Genomic DNA, 13,446 nt, shown 5'->3' on the forward strand with positions numbered 1-13,446 from the left:
ACCCTGGTACCCTGGGGGCCCAGGCCTCTCTCTGTTCCACCAACCTGACTAATGATTTCCATCTTCACCGTTCCCTCTTGGTCTAGGACATCTGTACTAGCCTTTGAGTCTTTACAGGAGTCAGAAAGAGTAAGGACAGATAGGCCAAAATAGGACTCCTTCCCACTGATTAAGTCCCTTCCAGCAGCCTTCCTAGAAACCCAACACACCACTTAGGTTTACGGGTATTGACTGGTACTCAGTCACATGGCCACATGCAGTTATGCAAAAGGTAGAGAACCCCAGTGGTTTATTTAGGGTGACAGTCAAGATCCTGTTGCTAAGGAGGAAGGAATAATGGATGTTGGGTAAGTGTAGCATCCTCTGTCACTATATAAATATGCTCAGGGGTGATGGTACAGAACACTCCTTAAAGACCCCATGGGAGCCTGTTCCCTTTTACTCCCTGGGGAGTAGGGTAGGAGGAGTGAGTAGAGGGTAGGGAGCAGAGTGTCTGCATTTTACTTTACATCTGTCTGTACTGTTGGATGTTTCTTTCTCATGTTTTACTTTTGTCCTTGTGGTAAAGAGAAACTCAACCACCACAACAACCCATGGCTCATTAAGGAAAGTACTAGGAGCTTTTGATACATCTATCTGACAATCCACAGTGTGCTACAAAATTGTTAATATGTTTCTTGGTGGCAAGAAAGTATTACAGTGACTCCTTAGGGGTGAACCTGAATTGTCCAGGCTTAGGAATTATTGTCCCAGAAGGAAGTGGGATGCGTGTTTTTTGAGGTTTCTTTTTTTGTTGTTTTTTTGGTTTGTTTTGAGGTTTCTTATGACCTTTGTACTCTGACTTTTGCATCGATGGAGGAAGACTGGCCTTGGTATGAATTCTCAATTCTCGTGCCAACCAACAGCACTCGTTAAGAATGCTTAACTAATGATGGCCCCCCCAGTGTCACTGAGAAAAGTGGCTCCTTTCTAAGGTTTAACCACAGTGGGAAGAAGTGAAAAAGTATAAAGCATTGAAGCATGTTTTTCACGGACATCTGTGTATTCATATATATTTATAGGGATTTATATAGGGTAACTTACATGGATCCTCTGACCTTTATAAATAGCTATAAAATTTTATTGACTTAAAGAGGGCTTTTGGGATCTATGCCTAACAGTTTTGCTGGGTACTGTTTTCTCATTCAGGTGTAATAAGTTTTACATTTTTATTAGATCCATCGTTTCCTGCGGCCCCATACTGAGTACAAGCTATTACCATGGTTTTCCACATGCCATTTTGGAAAGGCTGTCGTTTGTACCTCCCTACCTGGCTTCTTTGAAACAGACTACTTTTAGCCATTTGTTTGAATATATGTGTGTTTGCATATATATATACGTATATGTGTATATATATGTATGTATATATATATACTGCTCAGATAAATCAAGAATAACTTCAGGTTCGTTCATCAGCTTGCTCTTCACATAGTGTTTATTGGGCATATATTAGCACAGGGGATTCGGTTCTATTAAAGTTAAGAGAAATTGGTATGTTTCTTACTTTACAGGAATTTAAAATCTGTGGTGAACAGTAGCAACACGGTCAAGGGTAAATGAAGCCAAATGAACCCCTTCTGGCTGGCAATCCCAATATTCCGATCAGCTTAATAGTCGTGTGTGTGATTATGTCCACATGATGGTGTGTGTCCCTTTCTGTCTGGATAGATGTGCAACATTTTGCCTCAGTTCCCAGTCCCATACTTTCAGAGGTGGAAGAACCCACACTGAGCCTTTACGGTGCTGCTTATCTTTTTTTGAATCATCGCCCCTTTTGAGGATCTGGTAAAGATTGTGTACCCTCCCCGGCGGGATGAATGGGTACATCTATACCCACTGTTTGCCTTTGTATTTATAGGATTCCGGGGCCATTGACAGCCGTCGACAGAGAAGTCCCGAGCCTAATCAGCTTCTCAGTTTTATAGATGAATAAATTGAGACTGAGAGAGGCTTAGTGACTTCCTGAGGTGTACAGCCAGCTCTTAATCTAGTGCTTTTGTACACATTTTCGAGATTCCAGCAGTGCTCTAGTATCTCTAAAACACAATGTGACAGGGCCGACATCATGCCCTACCGAAGAAAACATAACGCCAGCAAAAACGTTCATCAATGAGAAGTATTAAAAGGTCGCAAAAGAGAATCAGCGAAAATTCCCTCAGCTCTTTGTGCACGTTAAAGCCCTTGAATTTGAGTATCCTTGTAACCTGAAAATAGGAGAGAAAGAACAAGGGGAATGGGTTTGATATGCGCTGCGTGTGGCTGACCTCACCCTGGGCAGGTCTGGGGGCTGCCTGGCTAAATCTCCACCCCCCTCCCACACCCAGCTTCAGCCACAGTACTGTTTGTCCTTCGTCCTCATCTGGCGTTAGGGAGTATCTGGTACCTGTTGCAGACCAGGTGTCCTGGATCAAGCGAGTACAGCCCGAGCTGCGGAGTGAACACGGATGTTGCAAAAACGTGCATTTGCAGTCACCCTGTGTTTCGTGTTTTTGGTAGAATGGGAGGGGTCTGACACTTCTGTTTCCTTCTTCACTTATTTGGAGTGGCTGTAATGTGGCACCATTAACTTTTTTTTTTCTCCTCTTCCTGGGCAGCATCTTTGGGGCAGTCTGCAGCCATCTTCTGTCCAGCTCTGGGTCTCCTTTGGCAGGAAGCCCATGCGAGCAGCCCAGTTTGTCACGAGACATCCTATTAATGTGAGTGGGGTCTGCTTGGGGGTGGAAAGAAGTGTTAATGTCCGCATGCAGGGGTCAGGGGAAGGGTGTTGCAGGGACGTCCTTCTGGGTAGATAGATCTTTGATGGAGGCTCCCTGAAGTCCCTTTCTAGATAGGTCCCTAGAGAGAACCATTATGCTTTGGGCATCTTGGTCTGTTTTTTTTTCCCTCTTCACTGTTCAGAGTGCAGCCGGATGGGAGCCTTAATTTGCTTTATGTGGAGACGGATGGGCAGAGAAGTTTGAGACTAGAGTCAGTGGGCTCAGGGTGCCAGTACTGAAGGAATGGGGAGCTGGTGACCCTGAGTTATTTGTTCGGGACCTGCTCTGTTGCTTACAGTAGGCGGCTGGATTACAAAAGGGGATAAGAGCTGGGTCCCACCCTTTTAGAAACACAGGTTGGAGACACAGAGAACCAAGCAGAGGAAGAAACCATATATAGTCCAATGCTTGGTCCAAACCATATATAGTCTGTGTGTATGATGACGTAGATCATAGGAAGGATCCTGGTGGGCTGGGGTCATCAGAGAAGTGCCCACAGGTAGGAGGTGGCATTTGAAGGCCTTGCCACTAGCAGTTGGTGTGGTGGAAGGTTGGGAGCTCAGGTGGAGAAGATTCTTGTCCATTCTTTGCTTTTTACAGCTTCCATCTTCCTTTAGTACCTTAGAGGAAAGGGAATGCACATTAATGTATATCGTACTTGGTACTAACAATAGACCTCATGGGAAAAAGAGGGAGACGTTATGAACTAAACTGAACTGTTTAGGTCATTTATGGAGTTCGGTGGCCCCTTCTTTTGGGCCCCATTTGCCAGGAAGCAGCTTGCTTCAGCTACATGGCGGCCTGAGCTCCTCCAAAAAGAAAGTTGGCCGAGCTTTACAGGGATTTGGGAAGCTGTCTGTGGGCTCCGGGCCCATACCTCTCACTGGGACATTTGGAAATCATTACTTTAGTGTGCATAGGGAAAGCCCACTGCGCATGTGGGTCTTTTGACTTGTGTATTTTTCGACTTTTGATTCCAAAGGAGTATTACATCGCAGATGCCTCCGAGGACCAGGTGTTTGTATGCGTCAGTCACAGTAACAACCGCACCAACTTATACATCTCGGAGGCAGAGGGGCTGAAGTTCTCCCTGTCCTTGGAGAACGTGCTCTACTACAGCCCAGGAGGGGCGGGCGGCGACACGCTGGTGAGGTAAGGAAACCATGGGTCCCTGGCTCACAGTCTCACGTCAGTACCACCTGCACCCTCCAGGTGGGTGTTTTTCAGCATCAGCTGCACATTTGGGTTCCACTGGCGAGTTGTCAGAAGCCCTGATGCCTGGTGTGTGGTTTAACCAGTTTGGGGTGTGGCTGGGCTCTGAAGGTTTTACAGAGCCCTCCAGGTGACTTGGATGTGAGGCCAAGGCTAAGCACTGCCGCTCCGGGTGACTTTTAGAGTCACAGCCCATGTCAGCCAGTCCCCGTCTGGCTCTGGGGTCTCTGAGCCAGTGGGAAAAGGCACTTGGAAAATGTCAGCTCAGGGCAAGCTGACGTGGGGAGTCCTGGGGGCCTTGCCTCCAAGTGACTTGGGTTCATTGACATTTTTTTTTTCTTATTGCAATTGCAAATATTGCTTTGTGGGTGTCTGTGGAAGGACCCCAGTGATACCCATCCTTTATCAGGACATCCTATGCTTGGAGTTGTTTTGTTGTACTGGACGTTCCGTGGGCTGAGGAGTCTGGGGTTCGGGAGGGATGAATGACCCGTGACCCTCGAGGGCCAGGAGGGCATTTATTCTCACTTGTCTTGTGTGAGGCGTCTGACTGTGATGAGGATCGCTCTCCGCTCTGGGAAGGAGCCGTCTGCTGGAGCTGGCTGGTGGGCTCCGGGGTCGGGCTCTGAGGCCATGACCTCCAGGGCACAGGCCGTGGCATTGCCGTCCACGGTCTCTCGTCATGCTGGTGATTTATGCAGTCACCAGCTCTTTCAACAAGAATGCTGTTGCTCGGGGCCAGCACTGAGATCATGTGTCCAGCCACGAAAAGTCAAAACAGGGTCCCTGTTCCGTGGAGCTTTCGTTCTCCTTGGGGGAAGACAGAACATAGACAGACGTGTAATATGCCTGGTGGTGGTGAGTGCTGGGAGGCAAAGTGAACCAAGTTCAGAGGTCAGGGCAGTAGGAGCCTGTTACTTCATTCAGGCTGGTCATGGGAGGCTGTTCGAGGATGGCGACATTTCAGCAGGTGCCTGGGGAAGGGCACTGCAGGCAGAGGGAACAGCATGCTCAGAGGCTCTCAGGTTGGACTCTGTTGGTTTATTTTAGGAGCAGTGAGGAGGCCAGGGTGGATCCAGCAGCTGGAGGAGGAGGGAGAGAACCCAAGGGACAGCATCTAAGAGAGCAGAGCTCAGATTGTATAGGGCCTTCGAGGGCATGGAAGGAACTTACTTTTTTCCTAAGTGGGATATGGAGGGTTTTGACCAGAAGATGGACATCATCTGATTTAACCTGTTATATTTTTTTAACCATTGAAAAAGTTGTGAACTGCGTGATATAAAGGAAAGCACATGAAACATAAATGGACTTCATTATCGGAAACTTCAGACGAACACTCAGGTGACCTGTGTTTTAAGAAGCCATCCTCAATGCTGTGTGCAAAGTAGACTCTTGGACAGGAGCAAGAGTGGGAGCAGGAAGCCTGGCTGGGGGAGTGTGATGGAAATCCAGCCGGCGGGGATTGCTGTTGGCTGGACCCAGGGCGGTGGCGGGAGAGATGACGGAAATGGGCAAATTCTGATGGTTTGTTGGTAGATTTGCTGCTTCACTGTGGAGAGTCGAGGGCCCGCAGCTGCTTGGGCTCAGCAGTGGGCAGAATGACGGCCAATGCCAGGAGCACCCCCGTGGGCTGAGTCAGGGAATCGGGGAGGGCTGGGTGAGGAGCAGGTGTCAAGGGAAAGAGCGGGACCTTGGGTTTGGACTCAACAGGACCCGAGGGGAGAACTTTCTACCTGGTCTCTCTCTGATAGTGCTTTTCCACGCCCTGTTTTGGCTCTTTCGGAGGTATGTCCTATTTTGTGCCTTACTTTTTTTTTCCCCTCCCAGTATAGACTCACGAGTTATTTATTATTCAGTGCATGTTAATGTGTTGTAAACCATCCCTACCGTGATTCAGCCTCAGGTTTTTCTGGTTTGGTCAGTGGCAGCCTCTTTGGGCTGGCTCCTGTGTCCTTTTTTGTTTTTTATTTGTTTTTAAAGTAATTTATTGAGGGGAAATTCACAGAACATTAGCTTAACCATTTTAAAATGAACAAGTCGGTGGCATTTAGGGCATTCACAGTGTTGTGCAACCACCAGCTTTAATCTAATTCAAAAACATTTTCACTCCCCGAAAGAAAACCCCTTACCACTAGGCAGTTTCTGGCCCTTGTCTCCCCTCCCCCCGCACCCCCCCTCGGGATATTCTGTGTAAACAGAATCACAGCATAATATATGACCTTTGGGTTTGGCCTCTTGCACCTTTCATAATATGTTCAGGGTTGGTCCACATGGAGCGTGTGTTGGTGCTTCATTCCTTTTTATGGGTGAATAATATTCTCCTTACTTTTTTAATCAAAATTATGAGCCATTATTCCTCAAGCCTTTCACAGACTGATTTTTTTTTTTTTTTTTTCATGTCTGAGAGCCTCTGGCTATATGGAGTGGATAAATCAGAGCTTGCCAGAGGTTTCCAGATCCTCCGCGTTTGTTGGGTATTCGGGATGGGTATCTCGTGACTGGGCAGAGCTCGAGCCAGAAGCTCCCCAGGAAGCAGTACGCTCAGTTAGGTGACCATGTTGCCCTCTCATAGATGCCCACGGCCCTTTCTGTGGTCACAGAGGACGCCCCCGCCCTGCCTGGGCGTAGAGTCCAGTCAGGAAACTGGAAAGAGGTTTATGTCTACGTTCACAGACCCGCGTAGGCTCAGCCTTCTTGCTGTTTTCTTCAGGCTTTATCTCAGGGACTGAAGATCTTCACGGGGGCTCGTTTGCATGAACTTTTGTCACCTGCTTCTGCATCTCAGCGAGATGAAACGGGTTAAGGGTGAATTAGCAGATTACGTGGGCAGGCTGATTTGAAAAAACAAAACAAAACACAGCCCTTCTGTGGTATTTGAAATGAGTTGTTCTTTGAACTCAATAGGCAAGTGTGGTGCCAAGGAACCCGTCCTAATTTGCTTGGAGGACCAGAGAAGGAATTCTTAACGGGGTTGCTCCTGGCATTGGTGAGATGTGCCGAATAGAAATCTCATGGAAAGCGGTGTCTGGATGGAGGACCAGGTGTGGAGAGGAAATGTCAGGCCCGGTGGCGGCGCATCTGAGGAAGACCTGCTGCTGGGTTGTGCGGGGCAAGGCGGGCTTGGGTTCTGCAGGAGGGGGGCCCAGGGGCCCTGGGGCGCTGGCCGGGGAGCAGGGGACAAGTGCTTGTCGTGAGGGCCGGTGAGAGGAAATGTAAGAAAAATGGATGAAGAGAGGGCACTTAGGGTGAGGTGGATTGTCGCAGGACCACAGAGGAGCTGACAGGACCGTCTGGGGAGCGTGTGAGGCACAGAGGACAGGTTTGTGCTTGGAACCGAAAGGCAAAAATCCAGGAGAGTGACTGGAGGGAAGAAGCAGAGTTCATCTAGCTGAGAGAAGGCCAGACCTCCCGTGTGTTTGAAGGGAGCCAGCAAACCTGACGGTGGCGGCTTCGTGATGATGGAATCCAACGTGGGATTGCTGAGATGAACAGAGAGCAGGTGGATGATAGACCTTCACCCGATTTCTAAGGAAGCAACTGAAAAATAACTCCGGTAGACCTAAGGAAACCACACGTCAGAATATGTGGTCTCAACACCAGTATCTTATTTAGGGTTTTGCTCAGTCTCTCAGTCTGAAGTAGCTTTGTCAGTGCTTTAAAAAAATTTTCCTGGGACGCCTGGGTGGCTCAGATGGTTAAGCGTCTGCCTTCGGCTCGGGTCATGATCCCAGGGTCCTGGGATCGAGCCCCGCATCGGGCTCCTGGCTCAGCGGGGAGCCTGCTTCTCCCTCTGCCTCTCTCCCTGCTCATGCTCTATCTCTGAAAAAAAAAAAAATTTTTCCTTTTCTGCCTCAGAGCTTATAGTATGCTTCTTTCTGTCTGAGAGGCAGAGCATGCCTCCAGGTCAAGATTTGTACAGTGGATAATGGAAAAAAGCAGTTCTATGATTTTTTTTTTTAATTAAAAATTTTTTTTTTTTTTTTTTTTTTTACAAAGCCCAGTGGCTCAGAACTCTTCTAAATAAAGGACTTACATCAAGTTTTAAAAGCCACGTGTGAACTCCAGTTAGCACTTCTCAGAGATCTGTTCCATTTGTAATGCGTGGACCATTTCAGGGCAAAACTGCTTCCCAGTGAAATCAGTATCCCAGCATAGGAGTTAGAGGCCCTGGGAGGGGCTTAATCTCTGTTTCACTGTTAACAAGTATAACCTCAAGCTTCTAGAACCACCCTCGCTCTCTATCCTGCTCCCTTGGGTGGGGATTGTGCTCTGCTTTCTGAGAGGAACCCTATGAGCTTCGGTCTGATCCGGGCATTGGATAATGAGTCGTAAGCGTGTGGACAGTGGCTGGGGAACCCTTCACGCTGTATTCCTGCGGCTGGTAAACCCCAGCGCTTTGACTGGTGTCTGGCAAGTCTGGCTTACTGTTCCCTGTTTGTCGAGGCTCACTGGAGGATTTGGGGTGAATTCGTCAGGGAAGAGATAGATGTGACTCTCTCATCAGCTCTGTGTGTTGTAGTCAGCATTCTGAACTCCCTGCGTGGAGTTATTGATCCGATAAGCATCTTGGCCTTCAAAGTTAAAACACAATCACGTTTAAAAAAAAAGAAGAAAGAAAGAAAAGGAAGGAGAGGAGGCTATTCATCTATAAAAAGGAAAGGAGTACTGATTTGTGTTACAATATGGGTAAACCTTGAAAATATTATGCTGTGGGAAAGGAACCGTAAAAAAGGCATGTTTCCGTGTATGTGAAATGCCCAGAATAGGCAAATCCGTAGTGACAGAAAACTCAGTGGTGGTTGCCAGGGCCTGGGGTGGGCAGACGAAAGGGTGAATGACTGCCGGTGGGTACAGGGTTTCATTTTGAGATGAGGAAAACATTCTGGAATGAGATAGTAATGCGGGTACAACACAACATTGGGACTGTGCTTAACGCCACTGAATTCTGTACTTTCCAACAGTTAAATTTTATGTTATTTACCATAAAAACATACCAAGGGCATATCACCTCAGGTTCACAGCTGTTTATTTTCTCTTACTGTAGGTATTTTGCAAATGAGCCATTTGCTGACTTCCACCGTGTGGAAGGGTTGCAAGGAGTCTACATCGCTACTCTGATTAATGGTTCTATGAATGAGGAGAACATGAGATCAGTCATCACCTTTGACAAAGGGGGTACCTGGGAGTTCCTTCAGGCTCCAGCCTTCACAGGATATGGAGAAAAAATCAACTGTGAGGTAGAGATGCTTTCATCTTGTTTGCGTTTTTCATACAAATCTTTACCTGTCATGCTAACCTTACGGTTCCCAAACTCAACACCAGGGCACCTAGGGTGCCATAGTGAACTCCCAAGGGCACTCTGGAATGCTTTAAATTTTTGAGGGAAACACGAGATACTTGGTATTTGTTGGTCATCATGGGAAGTACCATCTTGAGTTTAGTTCCGAGTTTCAACATGAGTTCATGCTGAATTTCTTTGGAAGACGTCCTGTCTTTGTAAAGCTGGATTTCCTCGCAGTTGATGTGATAAAAAGCAAGTGAGAAAATCAGGGTGGAACGGGAGATGACAGTGGTGGGATCGAATATGATTCTAAACTTAGGGAAGGTGCGTAGTACTCAGTAGGTGCACACATCCCGTATTAAGTAACTGTGGTAATATTTAAGGGTGAAATAAAGATTTTGTTTTCTCTCCTTCTCTTTCTCCGTGAGTATGTGTGTATATCCACATATGCACGCATACTATTATTTTGAACTGCCGCTAAGTTATTAGGACATGTCTACTTATTAAGTTGTGTGGTCTCAACTATGTAAAACAATAAATGTTGGTATTCTGGCGTGAAGCTGCTATAAAAAATTTACGGGGACACCAATTGTGCTGCAAAGCAAGAAAGTTTGGGAAACTCTGATGTAAGCTTTTTAGTTCTGTGGAACTCTTTTAAAAAAAAATGCCTTCCTGAATATAATTCAGGATTCTACAATTTTCCCAATCTGTGGCTCCATCTGAAAAGCTGAGAATACTAAAATGTATTATTTGGCCTCAGGAAGTGTTCCCACTCGCCTCAGCAGCTCTGTTCTTATCCCTCGGATGAACATTCTTTGGACTGAGTTCCTTCCTTTTTGCCTCACCTAAGGGATCTGGGGTATGTAAGGTAGGTAGGCAGAAGGAACTCAGAAAAAAAGTCAAGTAGTAGTAATTTTTGGGAGAACTGTAACATTTAGTTAGACAATTACCTGATCTTTTGGAATTTTAAATTTTGTTTGTCCATGATTAAGTATGTTGACTCTCCGGTAGCTGTGACCCCTGGGAAAATTTTTTTTTGGAGACTCTTGCTCTCCACGGACTTCTTGATTACTCTTCCCTATTTGGCAACAGGTGTGGACTTAGTACATCAAGTCTAACTTTCGAAAGAGGCAAGATATAAGTAGACAGAGACAGATACATAGGTGCTTCTTTATTCCGGAGTGGCTTCTAGATTTTGGGAGCTCTGCACAAGCCTGTGTGGATGGGGGTGGCCTGCTTTTGAGCATGCTGTTGGGGGTCTGAGCCCTAGTTAAATAGAATTAATGGTATTGTTAAAACTCTGCTTATTCTCCTGACTGACCTGTTTATTTATGAACTCTACAACCGTTGGTGAGCTTTTAGTTTTTACCTGTGATTTTAGGTGGTGAAAGAACAGGTCAGTTGGCACATATTTCTTTGAGACCCAACCTAATTTGCTCCAGTTTTCATTTGCTAAACTGTGATGCTAGCAAAATGGACATTTGCTAGAGAGATCCTTTTGTTATAAAAGTAAGTGTATGTAGCAAAACCATGTCTGTTTTTACGTGTTCCCATAAGCACACAGAGTTACCCTGTCTAGAACACCAGACGAGGCTGAATAACATTTGACAGTCACATTCTGACCAAGAGAATCTGGCATGACCACACAGCAAACAGCGTTGTTTGCACAACTATTACAATCCGAACGTAAGTGGCAGAGGCCAGTTTGAATGACTTGTTTTGCAGTGGACACAGCAGAGCTGGTGCTTTGTACAAACGCTGACCACTTAAAATCTGTTTTAATGTGGATCCTTTGGTGTTTCTATCTCCTATGTGGTACATCTGGGAGCTTATCCGTGAGACTTTATGACTTCTGATTCTTGGTTTTTCCTCTGATGGAATTGCTTACACTGTATTTGAAATCTATCTCTACGGCCTTATTTTTTAAGTCCCACGAAATCATTAATTCTCTTTAGTGCCGAGTCACGTGAGAGTATCTCTGGGTAAAACAGAGGGAGGGACAGCTTTCGACCTACTTGAGTGGACACTGATTTCTTTTTTTTTTTTTTAAAGATTTTATTTATTCATTTGAGAGAGAATGAGATAGAGAGAGCATGAGAGGGGGGAGGGTCAGAGGGAGAAGCAGACTCCCTGCCTAGCAGGGAGCCCGATGCGGGACTCGATCCCGGGACTCCAGGATCATGACCTGAGCCGAAGGCAGTCGCTTAACCAACTGAGCCACCCAGGCGCCCAGAGTGGACACTGATTTCTAATAGCTGTTCTCTGAGCGTCTCAGGAGGACTGTTTTGCTCGTATTGTTCTGTTTTCTTCAACGAGAGGCATTTATGTGGTTCAGATAATCATGTCCACCTGGGGGCCCGTGGGGCACAGCTGGGCCGTGAGTCTGGGTTCCTTTGGGCCAGATTTCCTTCTGTGTGTAGCTGTCCTGTCTGCATACAGGCCTCCCCGTTTTGAGGCAGCTGGTCGTGTCCTATCACGTGCTGACCGTGCCTGGAACTTGTGTCCCGTAGCTCGCCCAGGGCTGTTCCCTCCACCTGGCCCAGCGGCTCAGTCAGCTCCTCAACCTCCAGCTCCGGAGGATGCCCATCCTGTCCAAGGAGTCCGCTCCCGGTCTCATCATCGCCACTGGTAAGTCCGCCGTGCTCGTCCCCACACCGGGGGTTAAGCTATGCCGTAGCGATGGCTTTTTGTGGTTTTGAGACATCTTTAGTTGCTAAATATGCCTCAGACTTTCCGGTTGGGCAAGGTATCTGACATCTTCTTTGACCTCTTCTTGAAATGAAAAGTAATGACTCCCCTTGCATTTTAGGTTCGGTGGGAAAGAACTTGGCTAGCAAGACGAACGTGTACATTTCTAGCAGTGCTGGAGCCCGGTGGCGAGAGGTCAGCTTCCCGCCCCCACCCCCCCCCGCCTCCCCAGCCCCCATCCCCCACCCCCCCGCCTCCAACCTGGGTTCTGGTTTGTCGGAGAACATGGTCATGCCTCCACCTTTCAGGAACACGTGCGGCCCGTGGTGAGGCCGGTGGCGCCAAGTATGACTATAAAATTAAAGAAAGGTACCCAGAGCCACACGTGAGCATCAGCTGCACTGATTTTGTGTTCGCACCTTGTAAGGTGGGCTCGTGATGTTGCCAAAAATATTCTTTTGAATCAAAAACAGACCTTCTCTTCCCCTCATGTCTGTGAATTTAACTAAATGCTCCAAGAGGACAAAGCAATGTCTCTTTGCTTAACTTCTTTACCCCTAGAACCTAGCAGTGCTTGGTATGGAGTGGGCACTGCGTAAATATTTGCAGAATCTATCAGCAAATGACCGTGTGGTCGTACCGGTATCTGGTGTGAAACTGGCCATTTCTTGTTGTATCATAATGAGATAGAAGTCAGGCCTCTCCTCGGTGGGCTGTGCCGGGCGGCCCTTCCATTTCACCCTGCGCTGTGGAAGGAGACTGTTTTTGCCTTAAGTCTGCAGAGCTGCTTTGGGTCCTTAGGCACTGCTGATACCAGTTCTGAGAGTAGAGCTAGTTCTGTGGTCCCCGAATGCCAATTTGGCCTTGGGCATTAGAGAATCGCCAAACTTGTAAAAAAAAAAAAAAATACTTTCATCAGCCTCCCATGACTTATGAAGGCCAAGGGAAGTACAGTTGGTCTTATTCTGTGGAGGGTTGCTTTTAGGGGTGCTCTGCTGCATATGCGGGGAGCCACCAGGAGAACTCAACAGATCACGGGATAAGAATTTTTTTTTTTTTAAAGATTTTATTTATTTATTTGAGAGAGAGAGACTGAGAGAGAGCACATGAGAGAGGGGAGGGTCAGAGGGAGAAGCAGACTCCCTGCCGAGCAGGAAGCCCGATGCGGGACTCGATCCCGGGACTCCAGGATCATGACCTGAGCCGAAGGCAGTCGCCCAACCAACTGAGCCACCCAGGCGCCCATGGGATAAGAATTTAATTGAGCACCTTCTGCAGGTGGAGCGTGATGGTGGGAGGGATGTGGTTCTCAGAAGGGCCAGCCAGCCTCATGGTGCTTTTTTTTTTTTTTTTAAGGATTTTTAAATTTATTTATTGTTGAGAGAGAGAGAGAGCATGAGTGCACAAGCAGGAGCAGCTGCAGGCAGAGAGAGAAGCAGGCTCCCCCCTGAGCAAGGAGCCTAACGTGGG

At 47.2% G+C, this 13,446-nt stretch overlaps 1 protein-coding gene across 2 annotated transcripts in view; it reads left to right on the forward strand.

Moving 5' to 3' along the window:
• The window catches only part of LOC102735382 (sortilin-related receptor), a 118,937-nt gene that overhangs the window by 40,556 nt on the left and 64,935 nt on the right, over window positions 1-13,446 (forward strand). For both annotated transcript variants that reach the window (XM_081799267.1, XM_081799266.1), the window contains exons 7-11: window positions 2,634-2,735; window positions 3,778-3,947; window positions 9,052-9,244; window positions 11,799-11,916; window positions 12,098-12,171. In XM_081799267.1, the coding sequence (XP_081655393.1) occupies window positions 2,634-2,735; window positions 3,778-3,947; window positions 9,052-9,244; window positions 11,799-11,916; window positions 12,098-12,171 (657 nt within the window). The remainder of the gene's footprint in view (window positions 1-2,633; window positions 2,736-3,777; window positions 3,948-9,051; window positions 9,245-11,798; window positions 11,917-12,097; window positions 12,172-13,446) is intronic.

Source organism: Leptonychotes weddellii, chromosome 11 (genome assembly GCF_054177405.1).
Source record: "Leptonychotes weddellii isolate Sample4059 chromosome 11, ASM5417740v2, whole genome shotgun sequence".
Classification (NCBI taxonomy): Eukaryota; Metazoa; Chordata; class Mammalia; order Carnivora; family Phocidae; genus Leptonychotes; species Leptonychotes weddellii.